The following is a 19,256-nucleotide window of genomic DNA, read 5'->3' as shown; positions in this document are numbered from 1 at the left end:
CCTAGCTTTCTGTATTCTGGAGCAGCTAGAAGAAAAAATCTGACAGGTCCGTCCATTGCCTATGAGGAGGCCAGGCTAGAAGAGAAGCAAGTGGCACCCCAAGACGCAGGTGCACTGCCACCCCGCCGGCCACGAGGAAGAGGCAACGGTCAGACAAGGCCACATACACCTGCCAGTGGCTATGACTCTGACCAGTCACACAGCCCAGGTCAAGAGTAATATGCACTACAAAAAGTTGCTTTTAACCCTAATGTTAGATGCCACAGGCATCCAAGTTGTTCTACTCATTCTTGGGGAAGGTACAATAACTCCACAGAGCATTTAAATATAAGTAGTGAACAGCTTAGAGTAACCAGGCTATCTTGTTCTAATTGCAAAGTTCTTATTTCTTTAATGTACATACAGTAAAGGTATTTTCCCTTCAGTTTAACAGTTCTGTGAGTTGAGACAAATGAAGTCAGGTAATTCAGGCCATAACCAGGATACAGAAGAGCTCTCTCGCCTGTCCCCATCCCAACCCCTGGGAGTCACTGACCTGGATATTCTCTCTGGTTCTGTCTTTGCCAGAATGCCATATAAATGGAACTATAGATAAGCAAATTTAGTCTGGCTGCCTTCACTTAGAATAATGCATTTGGGATTCACCATGTACTGCTTGTACCAACAGTATTTTTTACCTATGAGTGGCATTCCGCTGCAGGAATGTTCCACATTTGTTTATCCATTCAAGCACTGGAACACATTTGGGTTGCTTGCAGTTTTTTGGAGATTATAAATAATGTTTCTATAAATATTCAGGTCAGGTTTGTGGGTAGAAACAGGCTTTTATTAATTCAGGGTGGATTCTCAGGGGTAGGATTTCTGGATCATATGATGTGTTCATGATTAACCAGCACTTAAATTAAGTATAACTTACCTAAGTAAAATTTACCTGTTTCTATGAGTTTGGACAAACATGTACAACCACATAAACACAACTCCAATCATGATTCACAACTGTGAAAACACTGAAGTAACCCAAGTGTCCATCAACTGATGAATGGATAAACAAAATACACATAATGGAATATTATTCGGCTGTAAAAAGGAATGATGTTCTGATACATACAGCAATATCTTGAGCTGAATGAAAACATAACATATCAAAACTTGTGATATGCAATGGACAACAGAATGAAAGAGGACATTTACCTTACACCCAATACAAAAATTAACTCAAAGTGGATCAAAGAACTAACTATAAGAACTAGCATCATAAGGCTTCTAGAAGAAAACACAGGGAAACATCTTCAAGACCTAGTAATAGGAGGTAGCTTCCTAAACTTTACACCCAAAACACAAGCAACAGAATCAAAAATAGATAAATGGGAAATCTTAAAAATAAAGTGCTTCTATGCCTAAAAAGGCTTTATCAAAAAGGTAAAGAAGCAGCCACCTCAATGGGAAAAAATATTTAGAAATCACGTATCAGACAGACAAAGGTTTGTTAACCTACATACATGAAGAAATCATACAACTAAATAACAACACCAAGAACAAACAACCCAATTATAAAATGGGTAAAGATATGAACAGACATTATTCTGAAGAACAAATACTCATGAAGAGATGCTCATTTTCATTAGCTATAATGGAAATGCAGATCAAGACAACCTCATACCTATAAGACTGGCTGCTTAATATTTTTAACAAACAGGGAACTACAAATGTTGGAGAGGATGTGGAGAAATTGGAACATTTATTCACTACTGGTAGGAATGTATAATGGTACAATTGCTGTGGAAGACAGTTTGGTGAGTCCTCAGAAAAATAAATCTAGTTGCCCTACAACCTGGCAATACCACTACTCGGTATATACCCAGAAAAGCAGAAAGCAGTGACACAAACAGACATCTGCACACTGATGTTCATAGCGGTATTATTCACAATTGCCAAAAGATGGAAACAATCCAAGTTCCTATCAAAGATGAGTGGATCAACAAAATGTGGTTTATACATATGATGGAATATTATGCAGCAGTAAGATGAAACAAGGTCCAAAAGCATATGACAAGATGAATGAACCTTAAGGACATAATGCTGAGTGAAGTAAGCCAGACACAAAAGGATAGATATTCTACGATTTCACTATTATGATCTTGGTAAAGGTAAACTCAGAGGCTTATGATACAGAACATAGGGCACCTAGAGATACATGGAAGCTAGAGGTAGGTGAAGGGTTAGCTAATGAGGTTGAACTTAAATGTAAGGGAATGGATAGAAGTGTAGGCAAGTTTGTTAGTGGGTCCATAAATAATATGGCCATATTGAGGGTGAACATGACTGAAGGGGTTGTATAGACCCATGTGTCCCACCAATTAATACTACAAATGTAAATAAGTTCTTGCATGAATTTCTTCTAAGATATGAATTTTGTATAAAGAGACAATAATAGAGAGGTATGGGGGAAAACTACTATTGGATGCTAAGGCCTATATTTAACAGGAAGACATCAACAGTATCACAGAAATACCAGGGGTAAATAATTGTGAGGAAGGACAAGAATTAAGGGGAGGTTTGGACTTTCTATTTGGTGAGGTTGTGTTCATCAGTTACTTTTCTCTTTGGAGCAGTGAAAATTGTCTAAAATTGAGTGTTGATTGTACAACTAAGTGAGGATAATGTGAGAAATGGATTGTTGACTTTGCTCATTATCCTTGATGCCCAGTGATGGAGGTAGCTGAAGGATACACTGACTGAGAAGTAAAATGGTAAACTGTGGTGTACACATATGATGGAATACTGTGCAGTTACAGAAAGGAACAAAGTTGTGAGGCATCCAATGAGGTGAATATACCTTATGGACATTATGTGGTACACAATAAGCCAGAAGCAAAACAACAAATATTGTATGGTCTCTTTTAGAAGATACCTATAAGAAAACTGTGGGCCTGGCAACATGGGAAATGATTCCTAGGGATGTGTCTGGCCTTGGTACTGTGGGATTAACATGCCTTCCTGACCAAATGGGGGAAAATAATTGTAACAAATAAGGTATCAGAAGCTGAGAGAGTTCAAATAGAATCAAGAGTCTACTCTGGAGGCTACTCTCATGCAAGCTTCAGTCAGATATTGCTACTTACCATGGTTTGACAAGCCCCAACCAACACCATTCCTATTAACCCTGAAGAATACCTAGGGCTCTATTTGAGAGTCTACAAAAGTTTCACGTACTAAAATGACTTCCCAGAAACCTACCACTCCCAGATGGGTTCCTAGGCCAGATGAGTCCTGAAATGAAGAGGGGTCAGCCTCCCCAGAACATCAACTAGTTCCATTCCCCTACCCCATATCATTGACCACCCTTTCCAACAAGAAGTTAGAATAGGCATAGTCCAAATACTCCTACAGATTGGGAGAAGGATCAGAGGAGAAGGAGGAGTTACACAGAGAAGGTAGGGTTTAACAAATAAGTATGATTACTGTATCATTATACTGATATTTCTTTTAGTACCAGTTTCTATGAGCAGCTAGAAGGAAAACCTAAAATTGTTGAATTGTAACCTATAACAAACTGAAATCTGTTCTATAACTAATTGTTATAATGTATTTGGAATTTATTGCTTTTCGGTATGCATATTATATTTCACAATAAAAATATTTTTAAAAACTTATGATATGCAGTAAAGTTTGTTACCTGCCAACTTAACCCTAAGTTTGGAAGTGGGTAAATGTGTAGCCCTAAATGCTTACATTAAAAAAGAAGAAAGCTACATTCAAAGACCTAAATGCATACCTGAAGGAACTAGAAAAAGAATGGCAAACTAAACCCAAAGCAAGCAGAAAAAAAGAAATAACAAATATTAGAGCAGAAAAAAATTAGAGAATATAAACAATAGAGAACATCAATAAAATCAAAAGTTGACTCTTTGAAAAGATCAGTAAAATCAATGAACCCTTAGCTAGACTGGCAAAGAAAAAAAGAGAACACATAAATAAAATAAGAAATGAGAGGAAGGCAGCACTATTGACCCCATGGAAATAAAAAGGACCGTAAGAGGATACTATGAACAACCATATGCCAACAAATTAGATAACCTAGATGAAATGGAAAAAATCCTAAAAACACACAAGCAATCTACACTGACTCTAGAAAAAAACAGAAACTCTGGACAGAGCAATCACAAGTAAAGAGATTAAATCAATCATCAAAAACCCTTCCAACATAGAAAAGCCCAGGACCAGATGGTTTCACAGGTGAATTCCACCAACATTCCAAAGAGAAGTAATATCAATCCCCCTCAGTCTCTTCCAAAAACTTGAAGATGAAGGAACACCACCTAATTCATTCTATGAGGTCAACATCACCCTAATATTAAAGTTAGAGAAAGATCTTACATGAAAATGAAATTACTGATCAATTTCTCTGATGAATATAAATGAAAAAAACCTCAACAAAAACATTAGCAAATCAAATCTAACAGCACATTAAAATAACTATACACCATGATCAAGTGGGATTTATCCCAGGTATGCAGGGTATGCAACATAAGAAAATCAATTAATGTAATACACAACATTAACAAAACGAAAGGAAAAAAAACACATGATCATCTTGATTCATGCAGAAAAGGCATGTGACAATATCCAGTATCTTTTCTTAATAAAAACAGTTTCAAAGATAGGAACAGAAGAAAACTTTCTCATCATGATAAAGGGCATTTATGAAAAAACCACTGCTAACATCATACTTAATGGTGAAAGACTGAATGCTTTTCCCTCTAAGATCTGGAAGAAGACAAAAATGCCATGCTCACCACTGTAATTCAGAATTATCCTGGAAGTTCTAACCAGAGCAATCAGGCAAGAAAAAGAAATGAAAGCATCCAAATTGGAAAGGAGGAAGTAAAACTTTAACTATTTGCAGATGACATGATCCCATATATAAAGAAAGTCCAAAAAAATCTTGGACAAAGCTCCTCGATCCTGCAAAATGGGGGAAAAGAAGTGTAACAAATAAAGTATCAGTGAATGAGAGATTTCAAATAGAATCAAGAGGCTACACTAGAGGTTACTTGCATGTACACTGGAAGTGGACATTGCTACCTATCATAACTTGCCAACAACATAGTTAAACAACATATTTAAAGAGAAGGAGGAGTATAACAGAGAAGATAGGATTTAACAAATGAAAAAAGTGCTGAATTATTATATTGATATTTCTGCTGGTCTTTAGTGTCTTAGAGCAGCTAGAAGAAAAAATGAAAAATCATGGAACCATAACTTATACCAAACCTTTTTAAAAAAGTTTTTAAAAAGTCCTCCCCAAAAAAGCTCCTAGAGCTAATAAAGAAATTCAGCAAATTGTCAGGGTACAAGATGAACATGCGAGAATCATTAGTGTTTCTACACACTAGTAATGAGCAAACTGAGGAGGAAATGAAGAAAAAATTTCATTTGTAATAGCAACCAAAAGAATCAAATATCTACAAATAAATTTAGCCAACAATGTAAAGGGCCTTATATATGGAAAATTACAAAACTTTGCTAAAAGAAATAAAAAAAGAGTTAAGTAAATGGAAGGACATTCTAGGCTCATGGATTGGAAGACTAAATATTATTAAGATATCAATTCTACCCAAAATGATTTACAGATTTAATGCAATCACAATCAAAATGACAACAGTCTACTCTGCAGAAATGAAAGCCAATTATCAAAATTATTTGGAATGGTAAAAGGCCCCAAATAGCCAAAAACATCTTGAAAAAGAACAAAAGTGGAAGACTCAGACTTCCTGACTTTGAAGGTTATTACAAAGCTACAGTGGTCGAAAGGATAGACATATAGACCAATGGAATCAAACTGAGAGTTTGGAGACAGACCCTCAAGTCTATAGCCAATTGATTTTGACAAGGGTGCCAGGTCCAATCAATTGGGAAAGAACAGTCTCTTCAACAATTGGTGCTGGGAGAACAGGTAATCCATATGTAAAAGAATGAAGGAGGATCCCTATCTCACACCATATACAAAAATTAACTCAAAATGAATTAAAGACCTAAATATACAAACCAGAACTATAAAACTCCAAGAAGAAAACATAGGGAAGCATCATAAGCACCTTAAGGATCTCATGTTAGGCAATGGTTTCTTAAACTTTAATACCCAAAGCACATGCAACAAAAGAAAAAGATCAATGGTACCTCATCAAAACTTAAAACTTTTGTACATCAAAGGACTTTATCACAAAAGTGAAAAGATAACCTATACAATGGGAGAAAATACTTGGAAACTATGTATCCAATAAGGGTTTAATATTCTGAATACATAAAAAAACCTTCAAATCAACTATAAAAAGAAAACAATCCAATTTAAAAATGGGCAAGAGACTTGAATAGACATTTTTCCAAATGGCTTAAAAGCAAGTGGAAATGTACTCATCAGCATTAGCTATTAGGGAAATGCAAATCAAAACCATGAGATACCATTTTATACCCACTAGAATGGCTACTATTAAAATAACAGAAAATTACAAGTGTTAGGATATAAAGAAATAGAACACTCATTTATTCCTGGTGGGAGTGTAAAATGGTATAACCACTGTGGAATAGTTTCGAACTCTTCAAAAAGTTAAGTACAGAATTACCATATGACCCAGCAACCCCACTACTAGGCATATATACCCAAAAGAATTAAAAGCAGGGACTTGAACAGGTATTCGCATGCCAATATTCACAGTGGAATTATTCACAATTGCCAAAAGATGGAAGAGACCCACATGTCCATCAAGTCATGAATAAACCCAATGTGGTATAGGCATACAATCAAATATTACTCAGGATTAAAAAGGAATGAAGTGGGCGGGCCATGGTGGCTCAGCAGGTAAGAGTGCTTGCCTGCCATGCCCGAGGACCTGGGTTCGATTCCCAGTGCCTGCCCATGTAAAAAAAAAAAAAAAATGAATGAAGTTCTGATTCATGCAACAACACAGATGAACCTTGAAGAACATTATGTTAAGCGAAATAAGCCAGATACAAAAGGACAAATATTGTATGAGCTCATTGATATGAAATAATTAGAATAAGCATAACTAGTCAGAATCTAGAATATAGGTTACCAGGGGCTGGACTGGGGGTAGGGAATGGGTAGCTAATGTTTAAATTTTACAGAATTTCTATTTGGTTTGATTACAAAGTTTTGGGAATAGATGATGCTGATGGTAGCACAGCATTGTCAATATAATTAACAGCACTGAATTATAAATGTGAATGTGGTTAAAAAGAGAAATTTTAAGTCATATATATGTTACTAGAATGAAAATTAAAAGGAAAAACAGGACCGTACAACACAATGAATCCTGTTGTGGATGATGAACTATAGCTAATAGTACAAGTATAAAACATTCTTTCATGAATTATAACAAATATACTTCACTAAGGCAAGCTGTTAGTTATAGGGCAGTGTATGAAGATGTCATTTTTGACGTATTTTGTGCATGATATTTTTGTAAATCTACAACCTAATAAAAAGAAATCAATAATTTTTTTTAATGTATAGCATTTAGACCTTCACCTACTTTATGAGACCAAAAGCAGAAAGCTTTATTATGTGTAGAACCTAAATTTTCTGTTAACATACAATCTAAATCAAGCTGTCTGGATAGCTCATTTAAACAACCCAAACTCCTGGAGTCCAGAACAGGAATGAGACCTTGTAATTCTGGACAGCTTAATATAATACCAGGATACATCTCAGATTGTGGTGGACTGAGAATTAAAAAGTATTGGTAGAGCCTCTTGAGGGTCTGAAGGAAAAAAAATTGAAACCATTAAACTCTCCCAACTGGGAAAACCCGGGTACCCTCTCAACCACTGAGGACTCCCTAGAAAATAGGCCAAGCCCTGGATTTTAAGGCTTGCCCTTAGGAAACTTATTTCTGTAGGGAAGAAGCTAAGACCACCTATAATGAGACCTAAGGGTTACTTCTGAAGGACCTCTTTTGTTGCTCAGATATGGCCTCTCTCAAAGCCCAACTCTGCAAGGAGAATCGTTGCTCTCCCCTCTCCATGGGACATGACATTCAGGGATGAAAGTCTCCTGACAATGTGGGACGTGACTCCCAGGGATGAGTCTGGTCCTGGCACTGTAGGACTGACAATGCCTTCCTGACCAAAAGGGAGAAAGAAAGTGTAATGAAATCAGGCATCAGTGGCTAAGAGATCAAATAGAGTTGAGAGCTATTCCAGAGGCTACTCTTATGCAAGCTTCAGTTAGACAGTGCTAACTGCCATGGCTTGCCAACCAACATGACTTCTGTTAACTCTTAAGAACACCTAGAGTGCAAACTGAGACTCTATAAAGGTTTCATGCACAAAATTTGCTTTCCTGGAACATATAATTTCCAGAGGGTTCCTAGGCCATAAATCCTGAAACCCAGAGGGACCAGGCTCTCCAAGATTATCAGTTAATTACATTCCCCTATTCTTTAGTGTTGATACCCCTTCTCAATGTGAAAAAGTCAGAACGGGCATTCCCTGAAGATCCCTATAGGTTAGAAGAAGGATCAAAGGAGAAGGAGTTATAACAGACAAAATAGGATTTAACAAACGCGTACCACTGATGAATCACTACATTAACACTCCTTTTAGCTTCCAGTGTTTTGGAGTAACTGGAAGGAAAAATCTGAAATAATGGAATGGTAGCCCATGACAAAGTCTGAAATCTGTTATGTAAATAACTGTTAAAGAGTACTTTGAAAATTATTGCTTTTTCTTTCATTTGTATAAATCTTTTATTTCATAACAGAAAACTTCTTTAAATGTACAATTTTTATTTGGGATGATGGAAAGTTTTGATTATAGATGGTGGTGATGGTAGCACAACGATGTGAACATAGTTAACAGCACTGAGTTACGTATCTGAACGCGATTAAAGAAGAAATTTTATGTCATATGTACGCAACTAGAATAAAATTTTTTTAAAATCCATTAAACTGACAATGCAAACAGTGAACTATGTTAAACTATGAAGTATATTTGATAGTGTGATTATGATAATATTTTCTCATCAATTGTAACAAAGGTACTACAATAATGCAAAGTGTTAAAAATGGCAGTGAGGAAAAATAAAAAGAAAAAATAAATAAATAATAGGGGATAAAGGGTAAAATAAATTGGGTAAATGGAAATATTGGTGGTCAATGAGAGGGAGGAATAAGGTGTATGGTATGTATGAGTTTTTTCATTTTTCTTTTTCTTTCTTTCTCTGGAGTGATGCAAATGCTCTAAAAAATGATCATGGTGATGATGTGATGACATTGTGAGCCACTGACTATACACTATGTATGGAATGTCTGTGTGTAAAGATTAACCAATAATTTTTTTAAAAATATGGGTGAGTATATGGGAACTCAGTATTTTCTCCATAATCTTTCTGAATACTGCCAAGTTCTCTAATAAAAAAAAATTATTTGGGAAGGAAAAAAGGTTTTTTTTTTACAACTTTAGACAACCTTGTAACTCTAGAGCACAACTCTACAGACCTATGATTGTGGTGCATCTTCAGCTAGACTGGACACCCACCTGGCACGCACTGTTCCCTCCTGCTGGTCCCCCAGCACCTCACCATGCACCTGGCACTTAGCCAGTAACCTACAAATCTTTTGGGAAGAGAAAAACAGAACCTGAGTTACTTTTGGGCACCTGGAAGCAAGGGACAGAGGGACAGGCGTTGACAGCAAAGGCCTTTCTCTCCAGATGGGAGTGACCACATAGGTTCACTGGGTGCCCAGGCAGCTGCTGATGCAGGAGGATGGGGGCCCTGCTGGAGCAGGGAGACACTCACTGGGGACAACCGTGCTCTCTCCAGGAGGGCCTGTCAGCATCACTGTGGTGTGCGCGGTAGTACTCGGGTCCGAGGGCTGGCTGCTCATCCGAGAGACATTTTGTTGATTGTCAGCATCCTACAGCTGCTCCATCACCTTCTGGAGAGAAGTGCTGGGCAGTGCATGCACAGGGCCCACACCCGTCTTCCCACTGGCCTCCATGTCGCAGTGCGGCTCCCTGCAACCAAGAATGACATCCCAGGGTCTGACACTGCCCCAGACTCCTGTTCAGTCTGCAAACCCAGCTCCTTAGTCCCCTACCCAGACTGAGAAAACACTGACCACCTCCTCTGCTCCTCTAGCATTTCGTAAAATTCTTATCATCTGTGCACTTCTGTGCCTTTGCGTGTGGAAGGTGGCAAGAGCGGCATCATCACACATGTGAGCAGCAAAGCCGTCTGCAGGATGAAGAGGCCTAGAGTTTGATGCTTCCTAAAGCACAGGTTAGGCCTTGCACTGACCTCCCAGCTGTGTGCGGGGCTTATAAGGATGGCTGGCTTAGCCAGGCCTCCTTGACCCAAAGTGCTCACAGACAGGACCAGTCCACCGGGGCTGCCTCCCTCAGACTACTTCTTTCCCACCGCTCCCTTCTCCAGTGTTCCCTTGATTTCTCTTCTCCCTGGACACTTTATTCTCTTCTACCATTCCCAAGTCAGGGCCTCCCAAGCCAGTCCCAACAATCTCTCCACAAGCTCTCTTTTCCTCCCAGGTTCCTTGCAATGATCAGACCCTTCTGCCAAGCTCCATACCTTAGCCCTGAAAGGTACCCGCAGACCACCGCAAGGGACAGGGCGGGCTGCCTGTAGGTCTCCACCCCACACCCGAGCTGCCCCACTGTCTCTCCGACTCGCCCCTGTGGGCCCAGGGGCTCACCTGGGCTGATGGTTCCGGCTGGTGTCCTGCTCCTTGCCCAGAGCCTCACCTTCCTTCTCCGTGACCTCCTTCTCCAAGGAGTCATGTGCAGACAACGCCTTGTGCCGCGGCCGGTGCCGCCACGCAGGCTCCTCGGCGCTCCCTGGTGCCCGCCCGCGAGCCGCCGCGGTGCCGCGCCCATTGCTCAGCCTTGGCCCCGACACCGGGGACATCCTCGCCCCGCTCGGGCGCATGCCGGTGGGTGTGGTGGCGCTGCGGCTCCTTTTCAGGCTCTTGCTCCCGAGAGCCCCTACAGTGATGGCGCCGGCCTCCCTCCAGGCCCGGTCCCGAGCCACGCGCGCGCTCACCCCTGCTGTTGCAGGAGCCCTCGGCCTCCTTGCTGTGGCTGCAGTGCTGCCGAGGCCGCTCCTCCCGGACACCGGGCTCCCCGCCCTCCGCCCTGGGGCCTTCGCTCCGCTCCTGCTCCCCCGCCGCGGGGGTCGGGGCCTTGTCCTAGTCGTGGTGGCGGTGGTGCCTGCGGGGCGGGTCTGCCGGGGTGCACGGCGGCCGGGCGGGCTCAGCAGTGTCGGAGTCATCGGCACCAGGCCGGGCCATGCCCCCCGTGGGAGCGCGCGGGCCGTCGCGGACCGGCTCCACCAGCAGGGGCCGGTCTAGGTGCGTCTTCATGTCGGGCCGCAGGTGGAGCGTGGTGGCCAAAAGCAGCCGCTCCTCAGGGTCCAGCTCGCTGTAGAGGCCTCGCAGCTGGCGCGCATGTTCTGCAGCCGTAGCTGGCTGGCGCACTGTTTCCACACAGAGCGCGCCTTGGCCGAGTTCTGCTGCCAGCTGTGGGGAGGATGACCGGTGAGCAACGGGCACCTGTGCCTGCCGGCTGCCCCGCCGCTCTGCCTAGCGTAGAGAAAACCACAGATGGACACACAGCAATGGATGGAGGGTGGTGCCAGGGAAGGAGGGAGAAGGGGCAGCAGGAGCGCTCAAGACCCCTCCTCAGAGTCGAGGCAGAAGAAGATCTAGAGAGGCCCACCCAGAGCTCTGGGGAACCAGCTTTCGAATGCCCTTCATGGAGTCCCTCACACCCCCCAGACTGACTGCCTGCCTCGGTGGGTGCAGGCTGTGGGGATAGCAGGCACCAGCAAGATGGCACAGACTGGCTTCCAGGACTCGTACCCTCAGCCCAGAAAAGACAAAAGGGGGGAAGGAGGGAAAGCACCATTCAAATGGGGCAGAATGATGGAGAGGCAGGAGGCAGCAGCACTTTCCCAGCCTGCCAGGGGGACGTGAGTGGAAGGGCCCAAAGACGCAGCCATTTCTCCAAAAGGCACTCCCCCATATCCACTCCCCCCCCCCCCAGGAAAAAAGCCACAAGCCAGAAGCAGGAAGGCATATGTGAGGGAGTCAGAGGAGAGATACGTCCTGATGTGAAGGAAGCCGGGACAGCCAGTCCCAGCGGAGCCGACGCAAGGTACGTGGTGTACCAGGGCACTCAGCACTGCCTGGCAGCCACCACTTTCAGGAGCCCAGAGTTCAGACTGGGGCGGGGATAGGGACATGGATGTGCCCCTCTTGGCCACCGACGTCCCCTTTCTGTGACCCACATAGAGCCAGCAACACCGGGTCAGCCCCACTTCCAGGCTAGTAAAGGCCCTTACCCCCTTCCCCACCCCATGTGGCCTCCACAGCCCCAGTAGCCAAGGGAAGCCTTTGGCATCTGGCTCCTATTGAATAAGCCACCCAGGTAGGCGACCCCAGCCCATGCCCCTCTTTCGGCCAGCATCACAGCCTTCAGCCTAGTGAGGAACTCTCCCAACTGGCACAAGGCCTCAGCTCCCTGCACCTCCCTTCACCCAACCCTCACAGCAACCCTGAGCCTCAGGCACTACTGCTGTCCCCATTTTACAGAGCAGAGGACTGAGTCTACAGAGGGGATATGTGCTCAGGGCCCCTCAGTGAGGCAGTCATGGAGCCAGGTTCAGGTGAAAGGGAAGACAAGTACCTGACGGAGATGTGTGGTCTAGCCCGGCCTGGCCACACCGGTCAACAAGGCAGAGCCACAGCCCAAGGAGGCCACAGGTGACCTGCAGAGGGCTGGGATGAGCTGGGCCTCCAGCTGGACCCTCCGAGGCTAATGAGCACCGACCCTGGCCCTTTCTTAGAGAAGTCTGGGCCTCAGGGGTGTGGGAGAGTATGTCGAAAGGGCAGTGCCTCGCAAGTCTGTACAGAACAGAGAAGCCCAGTCTGGGGGCCAGGCAGGATAGTGTGTGGGTTCTTACCTGAGGGGTTTTGCTAGCCTGGCTGCCTGGCCCACCTGCCTCCTGGTAGAGTGCCCTCTCCCCACCTCCCTGCTCCCCAGAGTGTAGACTCAGCTGCTTCTAGCTCCCTCTGACACTTCCCAGGGGAAAAGAGGCTCTTGCAGACCCACTTTCCCTTTGGGTGTGACTCCAGCCATTTCCACATGATATTCTGGAAGCTTTTCCAAACCAAGAAAAGCTGAGGGTCCCTCTACAGTCATTTTACTACAATTCTGCACCCCTGAGAAAGGACCAGCTCCATTTCAAGTTGCTCCTTCTCAAGGTTGAAGTCCACGTGTATCTGTAAGGAGCTAGAAGCAGCTCCCCTGCCCATAGGCCCTGAGCGCAAACAGGCATGTGTGTGAGTGTTTGTGTGGATGTGAGTGTGAGTGTATGAGAGGGTATATGTGAGGGCAAGTGTGCTATGTATGTGCAGGTGTGCTGTGTATGTGCAAGTGTGTATGTGAAGCAAAGTGTATAAGAGTTATGTGTGAGGGCATACTGAGTGTGAGAAGGCATGTGAGTGTGTATGAGTATCATGCATGTGAATGACCATGTAGCTTGTGTGGGTGTAAGAAGGTATGTATGGGTATGAGTGTGTTGTGGGTACATGTGTGCATGTTTGTGTGTGAAGTGGGCTGTGGATGTGAGGATATAAGAAAGTACATGTGAGGATGTGAGTGTGTGCATGTGTGAGTGTATGTGAGCACTGTGAGCATATGTGCATGCAAGTGTGTGAAAATACGTGTGTTTGTGTACAAGTTGTCAGCGTGTGTGCATGTGCACAGAGGTTGGGGTGTTGACACAGTGAGAGCCGGGAAGACACGTCAAGCCTATGCTCTTCCCATGTGCCTTGGTGGCTGCAAGCCAAGGGCAGGTTTAGGTAAAGCAGGGGCCGCGATCTCGGCCAACACAAGCGGGATTCCCACACGGACCCCGTCTCCCGCACACTCACAGGGCTCGGCTGGGTCCTCTCATAACCACAAGGAGCCAGAGGTCCTCGCAACGCTGAAAGTGCTCATCTCACACAGCCCATGGTGCATCTAGGGGCACGAGCTCAGGGTGAGGACAGAGGGCAGCTCACCCTCATGGGCAGGGGACAGGCCTGGGCATGGCAGGCCCCAGACAGCATGAGTCACCAGGAGAGCAGGCAAGGAAGGGAATAGGGAGAAGGGTGGGGGGAGGGCAGGCAGCATGGGCTGCACCCTGGGAGGTCTCCCATCACACTCCTGGGGGCTGGAGATCAGAGCAGTCCACACTGGGCAGTGGCCTGCTGCAACTGGCTACAGAGAAGGGCACCTTAAAGTCACGTTCCAGGCAGAGCCTGAGAGACCCACAGCTGGCCCTGGGTGGGGGGCACAGCAGGGGCCCTTTCCTGTGCGGAGAGCAGTGTCTCTGATGAGCCCCTGGGATGCTGGCACTGGCTGGAGAGCATCTACAGTTCCCAGGAGCCCACTCCAGGAGAGGAGAAGCGCATCTCCATGGTAGACCCGAGCAGGTCACAAAGCCCATGGCTGATGTCTCTCGAGGAGGGTGGGGAGAAGGCCAGGGGGGCCCCAGACCCCTTCCACAGGACAGCAAAATGTCCAGCCAGCTCAGGACTTGGGCCACAGCTTCTCTTCTCAGGACAATAGGCCACAGGGAAGTGGACACACCCCAGGACAAGGCCAGCAGCAGGGCCCCCATGGCTCACATGGGGCTGAACAAATCACACTCATGGGCCTGCCCTCTCCTGTCACAGGCCACCACCCTGGCTTTTAGTGCTTAAGGGACTGGGGTTAACGTGGGGCATCCTGAGATCAGTGCAACCCCAGGGGCAGTTGGCCAAATTGAAGTGACGAAATAACCAACCAACCATAGACTCAAACTGACCAACTAAGCACCTGGACAACACCACAAAGCCATGAGCCCACCCGCAGGCCCACCAGGTCAACTCTCCTGTAGCCCCTCCCATGCCTGGCCTACCCCAGGAACCACCTGTTTGGCCTGGAGACAGGGCTATGGGCCCTGCAAACACCCCCCTGAAAATAGGCAAGAACTGGCCACCACACAGACACACGTTCTCAGCACATGCCAAGGACATACAAGTCCTAGACCCCCACAGACCCCCACATGCCATCACACACACTCAGTGCACACATACTGCACACACGCTCCTGGCACAAAAGTCACTCATGGTCTAGGCACTCTAAATAGAGAGGGTGGCCGGCTACAGGGTGGGGCCGATGAGCACAGAGTGCTCATGATGCTGGCAGGGGCCTTAGCGCCTGCCCAGGTGTAGCACCTCTGTGAGCAGACCAGGCTCTGTGCCCTGGAGGTGCACCGCAGCCAGGCCACGCCAGAGTCCCCTGCCTCCTTCCACACATTGTCTTCCCTGGGATCATCTGCCCCAGCCCTCTGTGGCACTCGGCCCAGGGAAACCCTGAACACCTAAAGGAAAGTGACTACAGTGTGGCTGGGCTCTGCTGAGCACCGAAACCTGGGTTCTGTCCCATGGAAGCCCCTGCCTGCCTCCACCTTTCCTGGTCAGGGGGCTGCCCGTCACCTGTCTTCCTGTGGCCTCTGACCCAACACTGGAACCGTGCAGAGACATCTTTGGAAGCTGTAGCAAGACTGTCAGGCTGCCAAGACAGCACCTACAGTTCCCTGAGAGCTTGTCTAAAGCAGACTCCCTGCCTCAGCTTCATGCCACCAGGGGCAGCTGCAGGGGCCTTGACTACCCTAAGGCTGCCCAGCCAAAAGACTGACACAGCAGGCCCTGGCCTACCCTTTGCTCAATGGCTCCCCTCTTCCCACAGCCACCTCAGGGTTCACAGCTCCTGGGGAAGGGCCATGTCCTCACAAGCTACAGCTAAGGCTGGGGACCTCTATGGAAACCTCCAGAAGCAGTGCCCTGGTGAGGACCCAGGCCTGGGATGCTGTGGCAGCCCCTCTCCCACCCCCACCTCAGAGTCTTACGCGGCAATGGAGAGATTGGCGGCAGACATGGGGCTGACTTCAGCCACTTCTTTGGCCTTCTGCAGAGCAAGCTTCTAATTGGCTACCTCTTCCATCTCCTCTTCATCCTGTTTGAAGGTACAGAAGCTTCTAGTGGCCACCAAGCCCTGTGATCACTCTGATGCCATTGCATCTCCTTCCTGGAGCCCCCCACACCCTGAAGCAGGCAGCCCTCTGGGTCTCCCCTTTCCTCATCCACTGCATGAAGGGGAGGGCCCCCAAGAGGCTCCCTTGGCACCCTCCTGCTCTTTCTGGGCACAGGCACTCCCAGGTTGACCCCCAGTGCAGACATGTGCCCTGATCCTCCTGAGCTCCAGACCCAGTTGCCCAACTCAGACTGGACATTTCTGCTTGTTTGTCCCTCAGCACTTCAGACTCAACCTGCCAAAATCCAAATTCTTCTCTCCTTCCATCCCACTTGCTCCTCACAACTGAAAAAATTCTGATCACTTAGACTGTACCTATGCTACAGGTCTAGAAAAAGTTGCACTGAATGTCAGAGAACAGAGAAAGAACAAAGCCATCCAGCAAGAAAACCCTTCATAAAAGAATGAAAACGACCTCCAGAATAAACTAATTAAAGAAATCAAATGACTAGACGTCAACAAAAAATAATACTAGGAAAATCGAAGATACAGCCCAGTCAAAGGAACAAATCAACACTTCAAATGAGAAACAACTAATTCAGGATGTTCGAACAGACATGAAAAAAATCTCATCAAAAATAAAATCAATGAGTTGAGGGAGGATATAAAGAAGACAAGGGGCAAAGTAAAAGAACTCGAAAATCTGAAAAAACAAATCAGAACTTATGGAAATGAAAGGTACAACAGAAGAGATTAAAAAAAAACCAATGGAAACTACAACAAAAGATCTGAAGAGGCAGAAGAAAGGATTAGTAAGCTAGAGGACGGGACATCTGATATCCAACACACAAAAGAAAATATCAGGAAAACAAGGGAAAAATATGAGTAGGGTCTCAGGGAAGTAAATGAAAAATTGAAGCACACAAATGTAAATATTGTGGGTGTCCCAGAAGGAGAAGAGAAGGGTAAAGGAGGAGAAAGACTAATGGAGGAAATAATCATTGAAAATTTCCCATCTTTAAGGAAAGACATAAAATTACAGATCCAATAAGAGCAGCATACCCCAACACAGAATAGACCCAAATAGACATACTCCATGACATTTACTAATCAGACTGTCAAATGTCAAAGACAAAGGGAGTATTTTGAAAGCAACAAGAGAAAAGCAATCCATGACATACAAGGGAAGCTCAATAAGACTACATGTGGGATTCTCAGCAGAAACCAGAGGCAAGAAGGGAGTGGTATAATATATTTAAGATTATAAAAGAGAAAAACTGCCAAACAAGAATTCTATACCAAGCAAAACTGTCCTTCAAAAATGAAAATTAAAAATGTTTTCAGATAATCACTGAGAGAATTTGTGACTAAGAGACTGGTTCTGTAAGAAATAGCAAAGGGAGAGCTACAGGTAGAGAAAAAAGGCAGGAGAGAGATGTCTGGAGAAGAGTGTAGAAATGGAGACTACCAATAAAAGTAAAAAGAGAAAAAAAGATTAGGTATGACATATAAAATTCAAAAGATAAAATGGTAGAAGTACTGCCTTTACAGTAATAAAACTGAATGTTAATGGATTAAATCCCCCAATCAAAAGACACAGACTAGCAGAATGGATTAAAAGATAGGACCCTTCTATAAGCTGTGTACAGGAAACTCCTGTTAGACCTAAGGCTAAAAATAGGTTGAAAAAAAATTGGTTGAATGTGCAAGGGTGGGAAAAGATATTTCATGCAAACAACAATCAAAAAAGAACAGAGTAGCCATACTAATATCTGACAAATTAGACTTCAAAACAATAAAATTAAAAGAGAAAAAGGACATTATGTATCAATAAAAGCAACAATTCAACAAGAAGACATAACAATCATAAATATTTATGTGCTGAGCCAGAGTGCTCCAAAATACATGATGCAACCACTAACAGAACTGAAAGGAGAAACAGACACCTCTACCAAAATAGTTGGAGACTTAAATACCCTGCTTTCATCAATGGATAAGACATCTGGACAGAGGATCAACAAAGAAACAGAGACTTTGAATAATACAATAAATGAACTAGACTTAACAGACGGGTATAGAACATTATACCCTACAACAGCAGGACATAAATTTTCTCAAGTGCTCATGGATCATTCTCAAGGATAGACCATATGCTGGGTCACAAAGCAAGTCTCAATAAATTTTAAAAGATTGAAATCATACAAAATACTTTCAAGGATGATAATGGAATAAAGTTGGCAATCAATAACAAGCAGAGGATCAGAAAATTCACAAATATCTGATGGCTAAACAACACACTCTCATACAACCTGTGGGTTAAGGAAGAAATTATAAGAGATATCAGTAAATATCTTGAGGCAAATGAAAATGGAAACACAAGATACCAAAATTTAGGGGATGCATCGATAAATCCCAGAGTTATTTGAACAGTGAATAAAAAAGTATTTGCAAAGACCTCTTGGGGGAAGGTAAGAAAGGGGGAAAACTCAACCTCCCCAAGTGGAGAATTCCTGGTATTCTCACAAGCAGTGGGGACAACCAAAGCAATAGGGGGAGCCCTCAATCTGGGGGTTTATTCGTATGAAACTTATTCCCACAAAGGATAGGCTAAGCCCTACTAAAATCAGACATTAAGAGTCACCCCCAAAGAACCTTTTTTGTTGCTCAGATGCGGCCTGTCTCTCTCAGCCAACACGACAAACTTACTGCCCTCCCCTCCTCTACGTGGGACATGACTCCAAGGGGTGTGGACACCTGGCAACATGGGACAGAAAGCCTAGAATGAGCTGGGACTCAGAATCAAGGGATTGAGAAAACCTTCTTGACCAAAAGGGGAAAGAGCAAAATGAGACAAAATAAAGCGTCAATGGCTGAGAGATTCCAAACAGAGTCAAGAGGTTATCCTGGGGGTTATTCTTATGCATTATAGAAATGTCACATTTTTAGTCAGGGTATAATGGAGAGGCTGGAGGGGAACTGCCTGAAAATGCACAGCTGTGTTCCAGTAGCCATGTTTCTTGAAGATGACTGTATAATGATACAGCTTTCGCAATGTGACTGTGTGATTGTGAAAACCTTGTGTCTGATGCTCCTTTTATCTACCTTATCGACAGACGAGTAAAAAACTGTGCTGGTTTGAAAGGAAGTACGCCCCC

General features: G+C 44.6%; 1 protein-coding gene and 1 pseudogene across 28 annotated transcripts in view; both read right to left on the bottom strand.

The window, feature by feature from the left end:
* The window catches only part of LOC143647768 (transmembrane protein 132B-like), a 64,647-nt pseudogene extending 54,739 nt beyond the window's left edge, over positions 1 to 9,908 (bottom strand). The window contains exon 1 of the transcript XR_013158180.1: positions 9,821 to 9,908. The product of XR_013158180.1 is annotated as a transmembrane protein 132B-like (transcript). The remainder of the gene's footprint in view (positions 1 to 9,820) is intronic.
* The window catches only part of LOC143648794 (uncharacterized), a 130,031-nt gene that overhangs the window by 66,681 nt on the left and 44,094 nt on the right, over positions 1 to 19,256 (bottom strand). For 25 of the 27 annotated variants that reach the window (XM_077119303.1, XM_077119304.1, XM_077119302.1 and 22 more), the window contains 4 exons: positions 15,977 to 16,083; positions 10,734 to 11,555; positions 9,821 to 10,038; positions 9,559 to 9,635 (listed from right to left, as the gene is read on the bottom strand). In XM_077119303.1, coding sequence (XP_076975418.1) covers positions 9,939 to 10,038; positions 10,734 to 11,308 — 675 coding nt within the window. In that variant the 5' untranslated portion in view covers positions 11,309 to 11,555; positions 15,977 to 16,083 and the 3' untranslated portion in view covers positions 9,559 to 9,635; positions 9,821 to 9,938. The remainder of the gene's footprint in view (positions 1 to 9,558; positions 9,636 to 9,820; positions 10,039 to 10,733; positions 11,556 to 15,976; positions 16,084 to 19,256) is intronic. The other 2 variants (XM_077119291.1, XM_077119289.1) reach the window with 2 other exon arrangements.

This window comes from Tamandua tetradactyla, chromosome 10 (genome assembly GCF_023851605.1).
Source record: "Tamandua tetradactyla isolate mTamTet1 chromosome 10, mTamTet1.pri, whole genome shotgun sequence".
NCBI lineage: Eukaryota > Metazoa > Chordata > Mammalia > Pilosa > Myrmecophagidae > Tamandua > Tamandua tetradactyla.
Note: the sequence above shows the minus strand (reverse complement) of the source record. Positions and strands in the feature narration are given on the sequence as shown.